Source organism: Scyliorhinus canicula, chromosome 16 (genome assembly GCF_902713615.1).
Source record: "Scyliorhinus canicula chromosome 16, sScyCan1.1, whole genome shotgun sequence".
In the NCBI taxonomy this organism is placed as follows: domain Eukaryota; kingdom Metazoa; phylum Chordata; class Chondrichthyes; order Carcharhiniformes; family Scyliorhinidae; genus Scyliorhinus; species Scyliorhinus canicula.
This window is the reverse complement of record NC_052161.1, coordinates 32,204,744-32,224,709: the sequence shown is the minus strand read 5'-3', so window position 1 is coordinate 32,224,709 and position 19,966 is coordinate 32,204,744. Positions and strand designations below refer to the sequence as shown.

The 19,966-nt window shown below is 43.9% G+C and overlaps 1 protein-coding gene across 3 annotated transcripts in view; it reads right to left on the bottom strand.

The window, feature by feature from the left end:
- The window catches only part of btbd16 (BTB (POZ) domain containing 16), a 179,222-nt gene that overhangs the window by 149,894 nt on the left and 9,362 nt on the right, over positions 1-19,966 (bottom strand). For all 3 annotated transcript variants that reach the window (XR_005463687.1, XM_038821187.1, XM_038821186.1), the window contains exons 2-3: positions 18,048-18,120; positions 147-297 (exon numbers count right to left, since the gene is read on the bottom strand). Coding sequence is in view for 2 of the 3 variants with exons in the window: in XM_038821187.1 (XP_038677115.1) it covers positions 147-297; positions 18,048-18,120 (224 nt within the window). In the remaining variant the exon portion in view is untranslated. The remainder of the gene's footprint in view (positions 1-146; positions 298-18,047; positions 18,121-19,966) is intronic.

Genomic DNA, 19,966 nt, shown 5'->3' with positions numbered 1-19,966 from the left:
CATTTGATCAATTCATGTTGTGCAGAACAAGCCATAGGTGTGCAACCATGTTCTGAACCTGCATTGAGTACTCAAGCTCAATACCCCCAAGCAACTATCTCTCAGTTAAAAGTATAGAGAAGCTTCCCATTCCAGCACTATCTCACCTGTCAATACTTTTTGCAATGTCTCATTGAAGCAGACTTGAATTGCTCTTGCAGCCTGTGCTCTTCCCAACAAATCAGAGCCTAAATGTTTTGTTATCTGAAAACGATTAGTGATGCCAGCTTGTTTACGTACTTTTTCAGGTAGCGAAATCTGGATAGCAAGGGGAAAATATTCAGCAGGATGCTATCTTAACACAAAATGGCAAAATAATCATCCTGGCATCAATACATAACAAGAACTAACAAATCCTACTTGGTTAGGAAAGAAAACAAAACTTGGGTTTTTGTTTTGTAGATTTACATTTGTGCCAACAATTCTCACGTTTTGCTGACAATAAGTAAGCTCTCAGCATGTGCGAAAGGAACTGGATTCCATAGTGCATCAGGGATAAAAGCGGCACAGAGCCATATGGACCAGGAATATTTCTTCTTTCTTGGTCAATGTTGAAGTGACTGACCTTAGCTGTGATTGCAATTGGAATTTGGTATTTGGTATTGGAAAGAAAAGAGAAAGATCCTGGGTTCGTGTTACTAATGACAATCAAGTGATCATTCTTGGAAAGGCACTTCTGTAGATTTCCAGTGAGTACAGATGGACTGTGAAGCTCCTCATAATTGAACAAACTGCTGGCACTTCATGGACAGCTTATATCTTAGGAATGGCCAGTAACCTATTACAAGAAGGCTGCCAGCATCTATTAAACAAGGTTCCCAAGGCTTAGAAAAAGGGATGGATGTAAATATACCATATGTCATTTAGACCATAATACCATATGAAATAGGGGCATAAGTTGCCCATTCGGCTTATGGCATCCGCTCCACCTTTCAACAAGATCATGACGGATCTGATATGATAACCCTCAACTCCACTTTCCCACCTTATCCTCATAACCCTTGAATCTCTTACTGATTAAAAATCTGTCCATCTCAGCCTTGAACATACTTAAGCAATGGTGGGCAACCTGCGGTCCTGGGCTGCATGCAGCCCATCATGGTTCTGAGTGCGGCACGTTGACTATTGCCCATGCACAGGCATTGCGCTGCTATCCAATGGCGGATTGCGCTGCTAGCTCAAGGTGGGATTGTACTGATACCCAATGGCGGGATTGCGCTGCTAGCTCAAGGTAGGATTGTACTGATACCCAATGGCGGGATTGCGCTGCTAGCTCAAGGTGGGATTGTACTGATACCCAATGGCAGGATTGCACTGCTAGCTCAAGGTAGGATTGTACTGATACCCAATGGCGGGATTGCGCTGCTAGTTCAAGGTGGGATTGTACTGATACCCAATGGCGGATTGCGCTGCTAGTTCAAGGTGGGATTGTACTGATACCCAATCGTGGGATTGCGCTGCTAGCTCAAGGTGGGATTGTACTGATACCCAATGGCGGGATTGCACTGCTAGTTCAAGGTAGGATTGTACTGATACCCAATGGCGGGATTGCACTGCTAGTTCAAGGTGGGACTGTACTGATACCCAATGGCGGGAATGCACTGCTAGTTCAAGGTGGGATTGTACTGATACCCAATGGCGGGATTGCGCTGCTAGATCAAGGTGGGATTGTACTGATACCCAATGGCGGGATTGCACTGCTAGCTCAAGGTGGGATTGTACTGATACCCAATGGCGGGATTGCACTGCTAGCTCAAGGTGGGATTGTACTGATACCCAATGGCGGGATTGCACTGCTAGCTCAAGGTGGGATTGTACTGATACCCAATGGCGGGATTGCACTGCTAGTCCAAGGTGGGATTGTACTGATACCCAATCGTGGGATTGCGCTGCTAGCTCATGGCGGGATCATGCTGCTAGAGTCGACACAATTCAAACAGCATGCCCAGTGAATTCTGGGTACACAAGCACAGAGAGGCCACCCTGTTCACAACGCCAGAGCACGTGTTGGAGGTTGTGCTCCTTTTTGATATTACTTTTTTGGTGGTTATATCTTTTCCCTTGCCTAATGGATCGCTTTGGGTTAAAGTGGCTTGGTGAAGAAAGAGAATCAAGTGCAAAATCAAAAGTGCAAAAAAAGAGAAAATTCAGTGATGAGCGCAGAATGAGTTGGGAGCTGAATTATTTTGTTACTGATCAGAAAGGGAGACCATTGTGCTTAATTTGCAAGGAGGTGATAGCAATTCCAAAAAAAAAACAATATTAAGAACATTATCAACACATCATTCCTCTCACATGACTAACTTTACGATAGGTTCTGCCAAACGTGCTCGACAGTTTTCAAATCCGAAAGAAGCCATGAAAACACAGGACAAATCCAACCAGAAGCCGCATTAATGTAGATAAGGTAAGCAGAAATATTTTGTTTGTCAACCTTCCCGCTCCTACCGCGAAGGGGGATTCAGGACAGAGTAGTTTCCAGAGGGTGGGTAGGAGAAGGGAGCATCTCAGACATCTATAAGGAGCTATGTGATCGGAGGAGACGCAGACCGAGGAGCTGAAGCGTAAGTGGGAGGAGGAGCTGGGAGGTGAGAGAGAGGATGGTTTATGGGCGGACGCGTTGAGTAGAGTCAACGCATCTGCAACATATGCCAGGCTCAGCTTGATACAATTTAAGGTTGTGCACTGGGCACACATCACAGTGGCCCAGATGAGCAGACACTTTGGGGTGGAGGACAGGTGCACAGAATGCGCGGGAGGACCCGTGAACCATGTCCACATGTTTTTGACATGTCCGAAGCTTCGGGGATTTTGGCAGGGGTTTGCGGACGTCTGTCCAAGGTTTTAAAAACAAGGGTGGTGCTGGGTCCAGAGGTGGAGATTTTCGGGGTGTCGGAAGATCTGGGAATCCAGGAGGAGAAAGAGGCAGATGTTCTGGCCTTTCCTTCCCTGGTAACCAGGAGACGGATATTAATGGCATGGAGGGGACCCAAAGCCCCCGAAGTCGGAGACCTGGGCTGGGATTCTCCGACCCCCGGGGCCGGCGTCAATCCCGCCCCCGCCGTGTCCCGAATTCTCCACCCCCCCGAGATTCGGCGGGGGCGGGAATCGCCCCCACGCCGGTCGGCAGGCCCCCCGCGGCGATTCTCCGGCCCGCGATGGGCCAAAGTCCCACAGCTGACAGGCCTCTCCCGCCGGCGTGGATTAAACCACCTACCTGACCGGCGGGATTGGCGGCGCGGGCGGGCTCCGGGGTCCTGGGGGGGCGGGCCGATCTGACCCCGGGGGGTGCCCCCCACGGTGGCCTGGCCTGCGATCGGGGCCCACCGATCGGCGGGCGGGCCAGTGCCGTGGGGGCACTCTTTTTCTTCCGCCTTCGCCATGGTCTTCACCATGGCGGAGGCGGAAGAGACCCCCTCCCCTGCGCATGCGCCGGTATGACGTCAGCAGCCGCTGACGCTCCGGTGCATGCGCGGATTTACGCCGGCCGGCGAAGTCCTTTCGGCCCCGGCTGGCGTGGCGCCAAAGGCCGTTCACGCCAGCCGGCGCAGTGGGAACCACTCCGGCGTGGGCCTAGCCCCTCAATGTGAGGGCTTGGCTCCTAAAGGTGCAGAGACGTCCGCACCTTTGGGGTGGCCCGACACCGGAGTGGTTCACGCCACTCCGACACGCCGGAACCCCCCGCCCCGCCGGGTAGGGGAGAATCCCGGCCCAGGCTATCGGACATGGCTAGCTTTCTCTGCATGGAGAAAATTAAGTTCACCTTTAGAGGTTCACTGTTAGGGTTCACCTGGAGGTGGCAACCATTCACCGACTTATTTGCGGAAAATTATCGTCAGCAGACCGGGGGGGGGGGGGGGGGGGGGGGGGGGGGATAGTTTAGGTTAGAGTAGGGGGGTAATAAGGGTGGGACCTGTATGAAAAGTAAATGGTTTTGCACTATGATTATGGTTTCATGTTTCTTGTTCATTTTGTTGTTGTTTCTATACCATAAATACCTCAATAAAATGTTTATTAAAAAAAAAAAGAAATATTTTGTTTGTTTCAGAATTTGAAGTTGATGACAGGTTCTATTAATACATGAATGATTATTTAAGCATCTTCTGCAACTGGTAATGACATATGCATTTAATCTTATCCATGGGGTCATGGTTACTGCAAATGCCCAATTTCAATCTTGAGGTCCACAGAGATGAGTGCGGGCCACTCACGTGGCCCCCTCACTAGCCTAGGATGCCCATCACTGCTCTACAACATTCTTGTGGTAAAGAATTCTACAGATTCACTACCCTCTGAGGGATGCAATTCCTCCTCATTTCTGTGCAACCCCTTACTCTGAGATTATGCCCTCTGGTCCTAGACTCTCCCACAAAGAGAAATAACCTCTCAGCAAGCCCCCTAAGAATCCTATTATGGTGGATTCAAGATGGAGCCTGCAGGCCTCAGAGACGTTCAAACAAAGAGCTTTATTCGAAGATATTAACACTATGTTGCAATGTTACGCTGCCCTTTGCCACCCAAAAGACCGGCGACATCATCATCATCGGCCTCTTAAAATGCACCTGTTCCACTGCCAGGCTGCTAGCGAGGAAACACGAGAAATACCATAAATATTCAACATTTTCCACCCCTTTAAATCAAAGGTCCGTGGCACAATAAACAGTATAACATTAAAGATCAATCAACGACAGTCAAACGTCAGACAAGTCGGAAGCCATCGTTCTTTTTCTGTGGTTTTAGGAGAACTTCAGCCTTTTTGTGCTTGTTGCAAAGGCAGCAGGGTAGCACAGTGGTTAGAACTGTTGCTTCACAGCACCAGGGACCCGGGCTCGATTCCTGGTTTGCGTCACTGTCTGTGTGGAGTCTGCACATTCTCCCAGTGTCTGCGTGGGCTTCCTCCGGGTGCTCCGGTTTCCTCCCCCAAGTTCTGAAAGACGTGCTGTTAGGTGAATTGGACATTCTGAATTCTCCCTCTGTGTATCCGAACAGGTGTCATAGTGTGGCAACTAGGGGATTTTCACAGTAACTTCATTGCAGTGTTAATGTAAGTCTACTTGTGACAATAATAAAGATTATTATTACTCTGGTGTCTTTGACTTGGTTTGGACATCGTCTATGGTCATCTTAATTGGAGTCGACAGACTTGGAGTATGATTCTCAACTGAGGTACTGCTTTCCCTAGTTAGTTCGATTAGTGTCAGTTTTTCGGGAAGGTCCAGGTCGTCACTTGGCATTGCTTGATTTCGACTCGCTGTTGGGTCTGCCTCTGACAGTTTGTTTCTAGTCACCAAACGTTGATCTGCGTCTTGCCTCCATATTTTGAGTGAGCATCAACTAGAATGAGAAACATTCACCCTTCAGTCCGGCATAATCAACATGCACCCATTGCCAGGCACCTTTTGGCCATTCACACAGGTGCAGTGGGGCTAATGACTGCAGGTTCTGCACTTCTGCGCAAGATGAACACATTCACGCATTCTCCTCAATTTCAGCATCTAGCCCCGGCCACCAAAAATAGCTCCTGGCCATCTCCTTCGTCCTTACAATACCACAGTGGCCTTCATTTAATTAATTTAAGACACCTTTTCCTAATGATGGTGGAAAGCTGACTATTATTCCCCAGAGGAGACAATCTGCCTATACGGATGATTCAAATCTTCAAGTGGAATATGGCTTTAACTCAGGGTTTGGTCCTGAAGTCTTTCCTCGAAGCACCATGCCTATGACCTCTGACAGTACTGGATTGATTCTGGCATGCTTCTAATCTACTTGCTTGGAGTAGAAAACATTTCCACACACGCGGCTTATCGACAAACTATTTGTTAAGGGTAGTCGGGAGAGTCCACCTGCTTTCCCATGAATCATAGAACCCTAGATCCCTACAGTGCAGGAGGTGGCCATTTGGCCCATCAACTCAGCACCAACACATAAAGACCACCCCACATAGGCCCAATCCCTCGCCCTATCCCAGTAAACCAGGCCCAATCCCTTGCCCTATCCCAGTAATCCAGCCCAGCCTTTGGACATTAAGGAGCAAATTAGCATGGCTAATCCACCTAACCTGCACATCTTTGGAGGAAACTGGTGCACCCGGGGGGAAACCCATGCAGATGCAGGGAGAATGTGCAAATTCCACACAGTCACCAGTGGTAGGAATCAAAGCTGGGTCCCTGGTGCTGTGAGGCTGCAGTGCCAACCATTGTGCTGCCATTTTTTGAAGGTTTGACTGAAAAAGCTGATCGTGTATGTGTGTGCTTACAAAAGCAATGCCCACCTCTACATCTTGCTCGCTGCCATCGATGGAATTCAGATATGACACCCAAGAATCATTGTTAGTGGACATTGGTCTCTCAATAAAGTGAATTCCTTCCCGTACAGGAATTGGTGGAACAGTCTTTTGCAAAAATCACTCCCAGGGCTGCCTTCTCTATTTGCGTGTAATTGTTTTTGACCTTATTCAAGGTCCTGAATGCAAACCTATCGGCTTCGCTTCATCGGTGGGCATTATGTGGGACACCACTGCCCAACCCCAGTTGTCGGGGTAAATTTGGATCAAAATGTGTCAAGACTTCTGACTTGAGTGGCGACTCTTTGGCTTGCATGAATGCTCTCTCACATTGATCCACCCACATCCTCTTTATATTTTGACACAGTAAATTGTGTAAGGGTTTTAGAATAGTAGCCAGATTAAGGACAAACCTTCCATAATAATTTAGTAAACCTAAGAAAGATCAAAGTTGGTTGACATTTTGAGGTGTGGGTGCCTTGGCCATGGCTTTGGCTTTCAAAGGCGACTTCTGCAGCTCCTTGGCATCGATGACATGATCCAGATATTCAGTTGAAGACTGGAGAAATTGATAGTTATCTTTTCGGACTCTTAACCCATAATCTTCTAATCTCTGGAGTGGGACATCTAGATTGAGGAGATGTTCTCCTCATTCTTTCCAGGAACCAAGGTGTAAGCTAAGTAACACTGGGCTCTGCCTAATCCACTGAACATTTGGTCCATAGCTCGTTGGAACAACACTGGTGTGGAAGTGATTCCAAAATTTTATATCGAAGTAACATTTTGTGTGTCACAATCATCAGAAACTGTTATGAGTCTGGATTTACGTTCATTTGAAGATATGTTTGACTGAGGTCAATTTTACTGCTATGTTGGCCTCCAGCCAACCCAGCAAATAAGTAATCAGTCAAGGACAGTGTGTACTGTTCTGCACAGTACAAGATTAATAATGACTTTAAAATCACCACAAAGGTGTACAGATCCATCTTTTCATCATGGGTATGATGGGTGTGGCCCAATCACTCATGTTAATGGGTCCAAGGACACCCATTCTGACCAGCGGCTCTAATTCTGCCTCCAGATTAGATCTGTTTGCATACAGCACTGACCTAGTCTTTCAGCCTGACATTCCCCCATGATCTTCAGCTTTACTGAGATACCCATCAAGCTCACCGTTGAAGACAATGCCATGTTCCTTCAAGCGTTTGGGTAGACCTGATTCAGAATCTGGCATGAGATTTACCTCGGCCTAATTTAATCTGATCTTTTCCATCCAAGTTCTTCCCATAAATGCCGGATAATTTTCTTTGTCTATGTGCAAGGACCAAATCTGCCAACTGTCCATTTAATTGTACTGTTACATAAATTTGCCCCCTCAACAGAACCACTTCTCCAGTACACTATCTTCGAGGGTTGCAGAGCAATATGTCGGAACTTTTCTTGATAAACAGTCTCTGGTACCAATGAGATGGTTCATCTTCACTGGCTGACCGTTCAGTAATTGAATGATCCAATATTGGTTTCATGAACCAGCAATAGCTAGTATATTTAACGACAGTTTGTCGTCAGACTGTGAATAGAGTTTCTTCTCACGTCCTTTTTTTAAATCATGTGGACACTTTTTCCTTTATTCAGTTTTCCATTTGATTCATTCAGCTCTAATTTTTGTAATTTTTGCCTGAAACTTGTTTCTTTTTCCAACAAGCACATGGAATGTGGCCCTGCCACGATTTCTGCACACAATGGGCTGGATTCTCTATTGGCAGGATCTTCCATTTCCTCAGCAGCGTACTCACACCCACTGATTTCCTGATGGCATGGGGGTGCCTAGCACACTCACGCCCGCGGGGACAAGCCACACCAGAAAACGGGTCCGGCGGGACGGTGAATCCCGCCCAATGTCTTTGCACCAACATCTGCTACTAAGTGCCCAATTTTTGTATACCTTCGGCAAGTGCAAGTCTATATTTATGTTCAGGTTTCTGCCGACAACTTGTCAAAATGCTTGTACTAGAACTCAGCTATTGAGCTTCTTTGGCTGCTAATTCCATGGATACAATGACTTTTAAAGCTTTCTTTAAGGTAAAGTTGCTTTTGGTTAATAACTGCTTTTGCATAGCTTTGTTCCTCAAACCACAGACTAATCTATCTCTGATGGTATGATTTAATACTTCCCAAAGTTTGCACTGTTCAGCCTGTTGTTTCAGGTTAGCTACCAACTATGCAATCGATTCATCTTCTTCTTGGTTGCATTTATGAAACTTAACATCTTTCTACAATTAGTAAAGGTTTTGGAGAATAATACCATCACGTGATCAGTCCCTTAAAGTCCCCCCCTGTTCAACTGCAAGGCTGCTAGTGAGGAAAGAGTAGAAATATCATTAATACACAACTGTAAGTCTCAATAAGGTTGCCTCTCATTCTTTTAAATTCCAATGAGTACAGGCCCAACCTATTTAGTCACCCCTCATAAGAAAATCCATCCATACCTGGGGATCAACCTAGTGAACCTTCTCTGGTCTACCTCCAACGTCAGCGTACCTTTCCTTAGATAAGGGGTGTCATGTGAGAGTACCTTTAAGAAATAGTTGTTTAAGAAATGTATCTTTAAGAAATGGGTGTTTATCAATGATGTCAGAATGTGGGTGGAGCTGGGCTGTCTGTCAGCTTTTTACTTTCGTTTTAGGCTGTTTGCTGCAGGGTGTGTTTTAGTTTCATTTTCAGTGTTGGAGTTGAAGCCAGACAGAGCAGGTGTACTGTTGATCTCTCTGCCATGAAAATACTCTCTCTTGATCATTTGGTGAATTCAGAATTATAAATGTTCTCAGTAGTGAATGTAAACCTAATGTGCTTCTTTTAAAAAGGTGTTTCTTTTGTCTTCTGGATGTTGTTTGGGAAGTTATTAAGTGTTACTTAGTGTTGTATTGTTTGGGGGTTGTATTTGAATTGATGGTTGCTAAGATGTTCACTGTATGTTTTAAAAAGGTTAACTTGAGTTCATAGAAAAAAACATTGTTTTGCTTTGAAAAAATACTTTTCCATTTCTGCCGTACCACACCTGCAGAGTGGGCCGTGTGCTCCCCATACCACAATCTATTAAAAGTTGTGGGTCAGGTGAACTCCATGATACACTTTGGGGTTCTCTAAACCCTGGCTCATAACAAATTGGGGGCTCAAGGGGGAGAAGAGTCTATCTATTGGATTGGCTTTGTGAACTTAAAGATGGTGAGGTGTGAGCATATTGTGGTTGTTTTTCAGGTGAGGTATTTCAGTTAAGTAGGGAGTGTGTTGTGGACAATGGCTCTTTCAGAGGCTCTGAAGTTTTTGGGGGTGGATACGGTCATATACAGTACCTTACGGACAGAGACAAAAGAAGACTGCTGGCTTTGGCAAAAATGTTGCAGTTAACATTACCTGACAAAATGCAAAAAGATGAGGTAATTATGGTGGAGGCTCAGCATTTAAAGTTGCCTGAGATACAGTTTGACTCATTGGAAATGGCAAAAATTCAGTTACAAATAAAACAAATGGAACATGAGAAAGAATTAAAGCAGCTTGAATACGAGAGGAGCAGAAAAAGAAAAAGAAAGACTGAGAGATAGGGAGGACAAAGAAAAGGAGAGAGAAGTAAGGATAAAAAAAAGAATAGCTCCAGCAGAACAAAGAGAAAGAGAAAAGGAGATACAGATCAGGGAAAAAGATAAAGAGAGAGAGTTGAACTTCAGAAAATGGCCATGAAGCAATACAGTCAGTTCAAATTGGCAGACGTAAAGGGAAACGTACAGTTGGATGATAGTGATGAGAATAATGAGAAAGAGCATCAAAGTCGAAGGCTTGGTGGGGATCTATTTAAATATGTCCAAGCATTACCAAGGTTTGACGAGAAGGAGGTAGAAGCCTTTTTCATTTCATTTGAGAAGGTAGCTGAACAAATGAAATGGCCACAGGATATGTGGGTATTACTGATTCAAACAAAGCTGATAGACAGGGCTAGTGAAGTGTTTGCATCACTACCGGAGGAGCTTTCTGGGACGTATGAGGAGGTGAAAAAATTCATCTCAGGTGCATATAAACTAGTGCCTGAAGCCTACAGACAAAGGTTTAGAAATTTAAGGAAAGAATTTGGTCAAACATACATGGAGTTTGAAAGGATCAAACAGAGTAATTTTGATAGGTGGATAAGGGCTTTGAAAATAGACCAAACGTATGAAGCTCTCAGAGAAATTATACTTTTGGAGGAATTTAAAAATTCAATTCATGATGCAGTGAGAACTCATGTGGAAGAGCAGAGGGTTACAACTGTGAGATTAGAAGCAGAAATGGCAGATGATTATGAATTAGATTATGAAATCAAAGCTTGGTTTCCGACATCAGTTTCAGCCTGTGAGAGATGGAAACTGGGGCTATGAAAAATACTCAATACTGGAGCTAGTCAATCATTAATGGTAAGAGATGAGGAGTTATGTAGTTTGGGAAGAATGTTGCCAGAAAAGGTGGTAATATGTGGAATTCAGGGTGAGATGAGTAGTATTCAATTATATAAAGTAAGGTTGGAAAGTCCAGTGAAGAGCGGTGAAGTGGTAGTAGGAGTAATCGAGAAACTATCTTGTCCAGGAATGCAGTTTATCTTGGGTAATGATATAGCTGGATCGCAGTTGGGAGTGATGCCTACTGTGGTTGATAAGCCCTGGAAAATCAGACAACTGAAGTGTTGAAGGATGAACATCCTGGGATTTTCTGGATTGTGTGGTAACAAGGTCGCAAAGTCACAGGTTAAAACAAGAGGAGAAATCAAAGAGTGAAGATGAAATTGAAGTGCAATTATCAGAAACGATTTTTGATCAGATGGTTGAAAAAGAACAAGAACAGGTGGAGGATGAGGCGGATATTTTTAGTTCAGGAAAATTGGCGGAGTTACAACAGAAATAATTTTTAAAAAAACAGATGTATCAGAAAGCACATGCGGAAGAGTGTATACCAGAGTGTTATTACCGTAAAAGTAATGTCTTGATGAGAAAATGGAGACCTTTACATATGCAGGCGGATGTAAAGTGGGCAGAAGTTCATCAAGTAGTATTGCAGGTAGGGTTTAGAAAGGAGGTGTTGCAAGTTGCGCATGAGGTACCAGTGGGAGGTCATTTGGGAATAAAGAAAACTCAAGCTAAAATCCAGAAACATTTTTATTGGCCTGGACTGCATAAAGATGTAGTTAAATTTTGTAAATCATGTCACACCTGTCAAGTGATAGGGAAACCTCAAGCAGTGATAAAACCAGTGCCTTTAATACCCATTTCAGCGTTTGAGGAACCTTTTACAAGGGTCCAAATTGATTGCATAGGACCGCTTCCTAAAACAAAAAGTGGGAATCAATATCTTTTGATGATAATGGATGTGTCCACTAGGTTTCCAGAGGCCATTCCAGTACGTAATATTACAGCTAAATAGATTGTGGAGGAGTTACTTAAATTCTTTACTAGATATGGACTACCCACAGAAATACAATCAAATCAAGAATCAAATTTTACCTCAGGTTATTCAAAGAAGTTATGGATAACTTAGGAATAAAACAATTTAAATCAACTGTGTACCATCCAGAATCGCAGGGAGCGTTAGAAAGGTGGCATCAGACATTAAAGACAATGTTGAGGGCTTATTGTCACGATTATCCAGAGGATTGGGATAAAATAATTCTATTCGTAGTTTCAATTAGGGACGCACCTAATGAGTCTACCAAATGCAGTCCTTTTGAACTAATTTTTGGTCATGAGGTAAGAGGACCACTTAAATTGATTAAGGGAAAATTGGTGAGTGAGAAATCGGAAATTACATTATTGGATTCCATGTCAAATATTAGGGAACAATTAAATAGAGCAGGTGAATTGTCTGGACAACATTTAAAAGTTGCACAAAATGTGATGAAACGGGTAGTGAACAAGAAATCCAAAGTTAATAGTTTTGCCTGTGGCGATAATGTTTTAGTATTGTTACTAGTGGTAGGTGAACCTTTAAAAGCAAGGTTTTATGGACATTATCAGATTGAAAGGAAATGTAGTGAGGTGAATTATGTGGTAAGAACACCAGATAGTAGGAAGACTCACCGAGTGTGTCATGTGAATATGCTTAAAAGGTATTTTGAAAGGGAAGGAGTGAAAAAGGAGGTTTTAATGATTCTAACTCAAAGAGACGAACCAAATCCAGATGACTGTGAATTTGACATCCCTCCAATTAAATTGGAAAACGAGGATGTTCTTAAAAATTGGGATAAACTGTTGAGTTACCTTCCAGAGGAAAAACGTACTAACCTGAAAGAGTTATTGATATCACGTGGGGAAGTTTGTGGAGATAAATTGGGAAGTCGTAAAATGGCTAAACATTTCCAATCAAACAACATCCATACAGACTTAACCCTTTAAAATTGGCACAGGTTAACAAAGAGATTTAAAGTATGCTTAAAAATGGCATAATTGAAGTGAGTTGCAGCCAATGGATCTCACCCATAGTGATGGTACCTAAACCAGATGGTACCCAACGGTTGTGTGGGGGCTATAGAGAGGTTAATGCAGTTACAAGAACGGACTCTTATCCTATCCCACATTTGGAGGATTGCATTGAGAAAGTGGGACAATCAGCTTTTATTTCCAAACTGGATTTACTTAAAGGTTACTGCCAGGTACCTTTATCCGAATGGGTGAAGGAGACTTCAGCTTTTATGACTCAAGGTGGTATATACCAATTCAAAGTTATGCCATTTGGCATGAAACACGCCCCAGCCACATTTCAACGCTTAACTAACAAATTTGTTTCAGGATTACCCAATTGTGCGGTATACATCGACGATCTGGTAATTTTCAGCCAGACATGGACAGGACATTTGAAACATCTGATGGAGTTATTCGATCGACTTCAGGTGGCAGGTTTGGTGATATACAAACGGGCAGGGTCAAATGGTAACATGGGATGTGAAACCAACAGTTATTGAGGAGTTTCCGATACCTTCAAGACGAAAGGAAATAATGCAATTTGTTGGCATGAATGCATTTGATCGAGCATTTGTGCAAAGTGTTTGCAGCATGGTTGCTCCACTGATGGACTTGCTGAAGAAACGTCCAAAATTTCAGTGGACAGCGGACTTTCAATGGGCATTTGACTGCCTGATAGCTGTGATAACCAAAGCCCTTGTGTTGGAGAATTACAAGGGACTCTGTGATCAGATTGAACTAAAGTATCTGACTTTAAAGAGAAATGCCGAGGCAGAGTAATGGATGTATTCTGCAGAGACCTTCTTGTTCAATGAGACTGTCAATCGAGATGGATTTCAGTTGGAGGAAGAAGAACAAAAAAAAATGGACTATGTTATTATACCTGTTTGCGTGTGTTGTTTTTTGAAACGAGAAAGTATATTTACTGTGTGCATTTATTAAAGGATAGTGAAAAGATGAAAAATTAAACCATCTTGAAATTGATGGTTTATTTTGTTTCTTGGGGGGAGGTGCCATGTGAGAGTACCTTGAAGAAATGGGTGTTTATCAGTGATGTCAGAGTGTGGGTGGAGCTGGGCTGTCTGTCAACTTTTTACTTTCATTTTAGGCTGTTTGCTGGAGGGTGTGCTTTCGTTTCGTTTTCAGTGTTGGAGCTGAAGCCAGACAGAGCAAGTGTACTGTTGATCTCTCTGCCGTGAAAAGACTATCTCTTGATCATTTGGTGAATTCAGAAACAGTCGTGAATGTAAGCCTAATGTGCTCCTGTGACAAGGTGTTTCTTTTGTCTTCTGGATGTTGTTTGGGAAGTTATTAAGGATTACTGAGTGTTGTATTCTTTGGGGGTTGTATTTGAATTGATGGTTGCTCAGATGTTCACTGTATGTTTTAAAAAGGTTAACTTGTGTCCATAGAATAAACATCGTTTTGCTTTTTAAAAACGTTTCTATTTCTGCTGTACAACACCTGTAGAGTGGGTCGTGTGCTCCCCATACCACAATCTATTAAAGGTTGTGGGTCAGGTGAACTCCACAATACACTTTGGGGTTCTCTAAACCCTGGCCCAGAACAGGGGACCAAACTGTTCACATATTCCAGGTGTCGTCTAACTAGTGCCATGTAGAGTTTTAGGAAGACTTCCCTATTTTTATATTCCATTCCCATTGAAATAAAGGCCAACATTTGATTTGCCTTCCCAATTACCTGCTGAACTTGCATGCTCACTTTCTGTGATTTATGCTCGAGGACCCCGAAATCCTTCTGTTCTTTATTCCTTTTGCTTCCTACCAAAATGCATCACTTCACATTTTCCTACATTGTGTTCCAACTGCCAAGTTTTTGCCCACTTGGGCAGCATGGTGGCGCAGTGGGTTAGCCCTGCTGCCTCACGGAGACGGGGTCCCAGGTTCGATCCCGGCTCTGGGTCACTATCCGTGTGGAGTTTGCACATTCTCCCCGTGTTTGCGTGGGTTTCACCCCCACAACCCAAAGATGTGCAGGTTAGGTGAATTGGCCACGCTAAATTGCCCCTTAATTAGAAAAAATGAATTGGGTACTCTAAATTTTAAAAAAAAAGTTTTTGCCCACTCACTTAACCTGATATATTCCTCTGTAGACTCTTTGTTCTCAGAATATATGGATTTTAAATTGGGATCTCATTCTTCACCATTGCTTTCCCCTAAAACTATGTTCCCTACTGGACTGTCCCTAATCCCTAGCTATAAGCACATTCAGTTTTTTTGTTTGAATATTAACTGTGACTCAGTTGGTAGTACTCTAGCTCTGGATTTTAGCATAATAATCAAGGCTGATACTCCAGTGCCATACTGAGGAAATTATGTATTCCAGGAGGTGCTGCATTTCAGATGAGATGTACAAGACTCAATGGTGTTAACGTGAAGATGAGTAGGGGAGTTAACCCTACTGTCTTGGCCAATATTCATCCCACAATCAACATGAAAAGCGGTGATTATCTGGTCATTATCACATTTCTGTTTGTGGGAGTTTACTGTCTCCAAATTACTTGCAGTGATTTCTGCATCAGTGAAGGTCTACAATTTTACAAAAATAACTTAATTAGCTTTAAAGTGCTTTGAGATGTCCGATGGCCGTGAAAAGGGCCGTATAAATGCAAGGGCGTGATCAACCGGCCATGATGCACATGCTGCGTCCGTGGCATAACATGGCTGGTAATTGCCAGGAGGGCCCACTCCTGGGATCTTCCCAGCTCGCTACGCCTCGCAAGATCTAATGCAATCTCGTGAGGCATCACGATCCGAAGCCTGCCCATTATGGACGGAATCACTTTTTGGCAAATCTGCAAATTGAGACGAGACAGCTAGTCTCACTCTAATATGCAGTTCCCTGAGGTAACCAAGGTGTTAGAATTTATCCCCGTTGCTTTGGAGACCATGGGCGAGTGCTGTTCAGTACTGGTCCCCTCAAACAGGGACCGGAGGGAATGGCACTCATGGGGTCTCTCAGGGGATCGGAGGCCCCGAGATACTTGCCTTGTGTGCCAAATTCACTACCTTGTGCACTGCTGGTGTCAATCTGGGAGCTTGGTACTTCCAGCCTGGCACTGCTACTTGGGTGCCAGCCTGGCACTGTCAAGATCCCTCGGTGGCACTGCCAGCTGGAATGGACACTGTCAGGTTGGCACTTTTTGCACAGCGGTGATTGGGCGAGAGTGCCCTGTGCACACGAGATGGGGCATGAGGGGAGGCTGAGGACCCCATTATAGGCGAGTTAGGGCTTTGGGGGGGATTCGGGGGTCTTATCTGGGGGATAGGAAATCGGGATGCCATTTAAAAATCACATTGCGATCTCTCCATGTACTGAGGAGTTTCGGCGAGCGGGGCTCCTCAGTGCAGGAAACAGGAATAAGTGAGACCTTGGCTGCACGTACCCCACTGAGGCCCCGTATCTAACCAGAATCGCATTAGATAGCATTGCGTTTCTCAGCACTGCGAGCGCTCGCTATGAGACATAGTTACCATTTGGTTTGATCACTCCCCAAGTCTTTCCTTCCTCCTTTGAAATTTTGTACTTTCACTTTGATCCATTTTAACTTGTTCCCATATTGATCCGGATTATACTTAAATTCTGTTGAATGGCTTCTGCTTGCATCATCTGCGTTAATATGGTATAGTTTCTTCAAGTGGCTACAGTTGTGGACTGTGCCATCCCACAGTTTTGTGTGCCTAGTTCTGTGTGCTTCTCACATCTGTTCAGCTGTTCTTTTGATTAGGTCCCTTGTCAGCACTCATGTGCATTTAACCTTCACCCAGCCTTCGCTCCCTGGACTTAACTGCACACATCCACTGCTCCTCTGCTGGTGCACACTGGCAACATCAAGTTCAACATTATGAACATCCGGTCGATCTCTGGATCAACAACCCAGGCTGCTTCATTTTGAAATTCTACCCTTCTTTTACCTTCTGATGAACAGTACAGTGCTCCACTGGATAACGTGCAGTGCACCTATTATTGCTCTAACCTCTGTAACTCCTGAATTCACTCCAGGTCCACAACTCCCCCTAAACCTGGACAAATTTTTGAATGCTCTGTGCTGACTCCACGATAATAAATTAGTTCTATCCCATCAAAAGACCTTCATCTTGTAATTTGGGCACTCTTATATTATCTCCTCCCTGACCTATATTTATTACCAGGAAATTTCTTTCCTAAATTTCTGCAATGCCTATGTAAGCTGAAAACCCCCTGTCCGTTTGCATGACCACTTCAGCTGCCACACTTGACCCAAATCCATTTTTCCATTTCATTTTTTTAGCCTCTCTCAGACCATTTCTCTCCTGTTTCCTCCCTTTTCTGTTGCCAAGTCATGACTCATTTCTGTACTTTAAGGAATTTAGAACCAAACCCATACACGCCCCTCCACAAACCACTCATTTCTCCACTATTTTCCTTCTGTCTTGCTGTCAAGCCCACACCTCCACCATATCCTCGACTCTGCAGAGACAGTGACCCAAGCCAGGAATCGAACCTGGGACCCTGGCGCTGTGATACAAAGGTGCTAACCATTGTGCTGCCGTGCTGTCCCAGTGTCCCGTTTCTTTTGAAAACCACCATTAACACCCCTCTCCTTAAAAGCCCATCCTTAAGACCGACACTGTAAGTGGCTCCCTCTCCAAGTAATGCTCTACTCCCTTTCAAAACCACCACCCACGACCCTCTCTGTGTCCTTTCGCCGCCCTAAACTCTTCACTATTCCAATTAATTCTATTAATTAGGTTATAAGTATTGATTCATGGGAGTATGCCCATGGAAATTGTCTTAAAGACCTGGTTTTAGGAAAAGGCCTGAATACTAAACTACATTAAAGATTTACTTATTTCAGAAATATGTATATAATAGTTTGACATCTACTGGAATTAACCGTATGTAATTTGTTCAGTTTGGAGCATGAGCTTTGAAACTTTCTTTAAAAATAAATTTAGAATACCGAATTGTTTTTTCCTATTTAGGGGCAATTTAGTGAGGCCTACCTGCACATCTTTGGGTTGTGGGAGGTGAGGCCCACACAGACACGGGGAGAATTCCCAAACTCCATGCAGACAGTGACCCGGGGCTGGGATCTAACCCGGGTCCTCAGCATTGTGAGGAAGCAGTGCTAACCACTATGTCACCGTGCCGCCCGAGCTCTAAAACTTTTATCCAATGAAATTAAATAACTTAAATGTATCTATTTGCTAAAACTTTTCTGTAACCTTTAAATTACATACCTTATTCAGAATTTGGTATGGATTCTTCACCATGTAATCTGATAGTGCTATAAAAGGGACTTTCAATAATGCTCTGTAATAACAAAAATAATGACATGTAATTTTTAAGAAGGTAAACAATATATATTGAAGCCTGTTTACTGAGTGAATTATCAAGACTCAATCTAATCAGAATTGTAACAGCGCAGAAGTCATTCAGCCCAATTTGTCTGCACCAACTCTCAGAATGTGCATTTCATTTACTGCCATTCCCCTGCCTTCTCTCCATAGCCCTGCAGAAGTTTCCACTTCAGATAACAGTCTAATTCCTTTCTGACTGCTTTGGTTAAACCTGCCAGTGTATTTCATACCTTAACATCTCTTATTGCATGTAAAATCAGTTTCTCCAATTACTTTTAATGGATTGATAACAATTTCTCCCTATCTACTCTGTCCAGACCCCTCATGATTTTGAATATATCTATCAGATCTCTTCTCAGCTTTTTCTTCTCCAATCTGCCTTCATAACTGAAGTTGCTCATCCCACGGACCGTTCTTGTGAATCTTCTCTGCACTCTCTATAATACCTTTACATTCTTCTTAAAGAATGCCCAGAACTGGATGCAATACTCCAACCAAGACAGAACTTGTGTCTCGTACAAGTTCAACAAAAGCTTCTTGCTCTTGTATTCCATGCCCCTCTTAATGTATGCTTTATTTACTACTCTCTCAATCTGTCCTGCCACCTTTCATTACTTTTGAATATTTTCACCTGGGTTCCTCTGCTCCTGGACTCCCTTCATTTTATATTATCTAAATATAAAATATACAAAATCCAGATAATTAATAATCCATAATGGGCTTCAGTATAAATATATTATTGTTATGTTAACAAACATTGTACAGAAAAACAAAACCAATCAAAGGCCGTCACATTTTTCAATTTGTCGTCTTCAGTAAGTATTCTGGAATTCAATCTGATCACAAACAGGATTTTGTGGTGGCCACAAACGTATCATGGATTGCTTTTGCAAATCTTGAATCAACAGCTGGAGGATTCTCTTTGCTACCAAACAGGAACAAGACCTGATGTTCGAGGTATCGGATCCCATAAATTCAAGTTGGAAAATGCAAAACTAAGGCACTTATAAACATGTAACCAAACAAAAAGTAGGGATAGGAGTACAACAATCAGTTTCACAGGGCTTTGGTGAGACCACACCTGGAATTTTGTATGCCACATTTTTAGGAAAGTGATTATTTCAGGCCTCCATATTTATGAATGAATACTTGCATTGGAGAAAAATGCAGGGAAAGTTCACTAGATTGTTACCTAGGGTGAGAGAGTTGTCCTATGATAAGAGGCCAAGTAAATTGGGTCCATTTTGTCCAGAGTTGAGAAAAATAGCAGGTGATATAATTGAAATACGCAAGATTAGACACAGGGAGTGCTATCTAACCCCTGTGCAGATTCGGTGGGTGCAGGGCCCTCACCTCCCAAAGTCCCATAGCGAGTGCATTTAGCTGCATGTTTCCTGCCATTCATAGCGGCGAGAAACACCATGCTATCTACCGAGACTCTGGTTATATTCGGGCTACACAGTCCTGTTTCCTGCACTGAGGAGCTGCTCAAATCCCTGACTCACCTATAAAAGGGTCCTGCCCCCCCCCCCCCTCCCCCTCAACCTACCACACCTGCACAGGGCAAACCCAGGCCGATCCCCGGCGTGGGAACAATGCCAGACTGCCACCTTGATATTGTCAGCGTGGTACAACCCCTTCCAACTGGCAGTGCCACCTGGGCACCTTGGCAGTGCTAGCCTGGCACTGCCAAGGTGCCAGGCTGCCCCAAAGGCAAGAACCTGGGGGCATCTGATCTCTTGGGAGACCACCACGAGTGCCATTCCGCTGGGTCCCTGTTTGTGGGGACCAGCACTGAA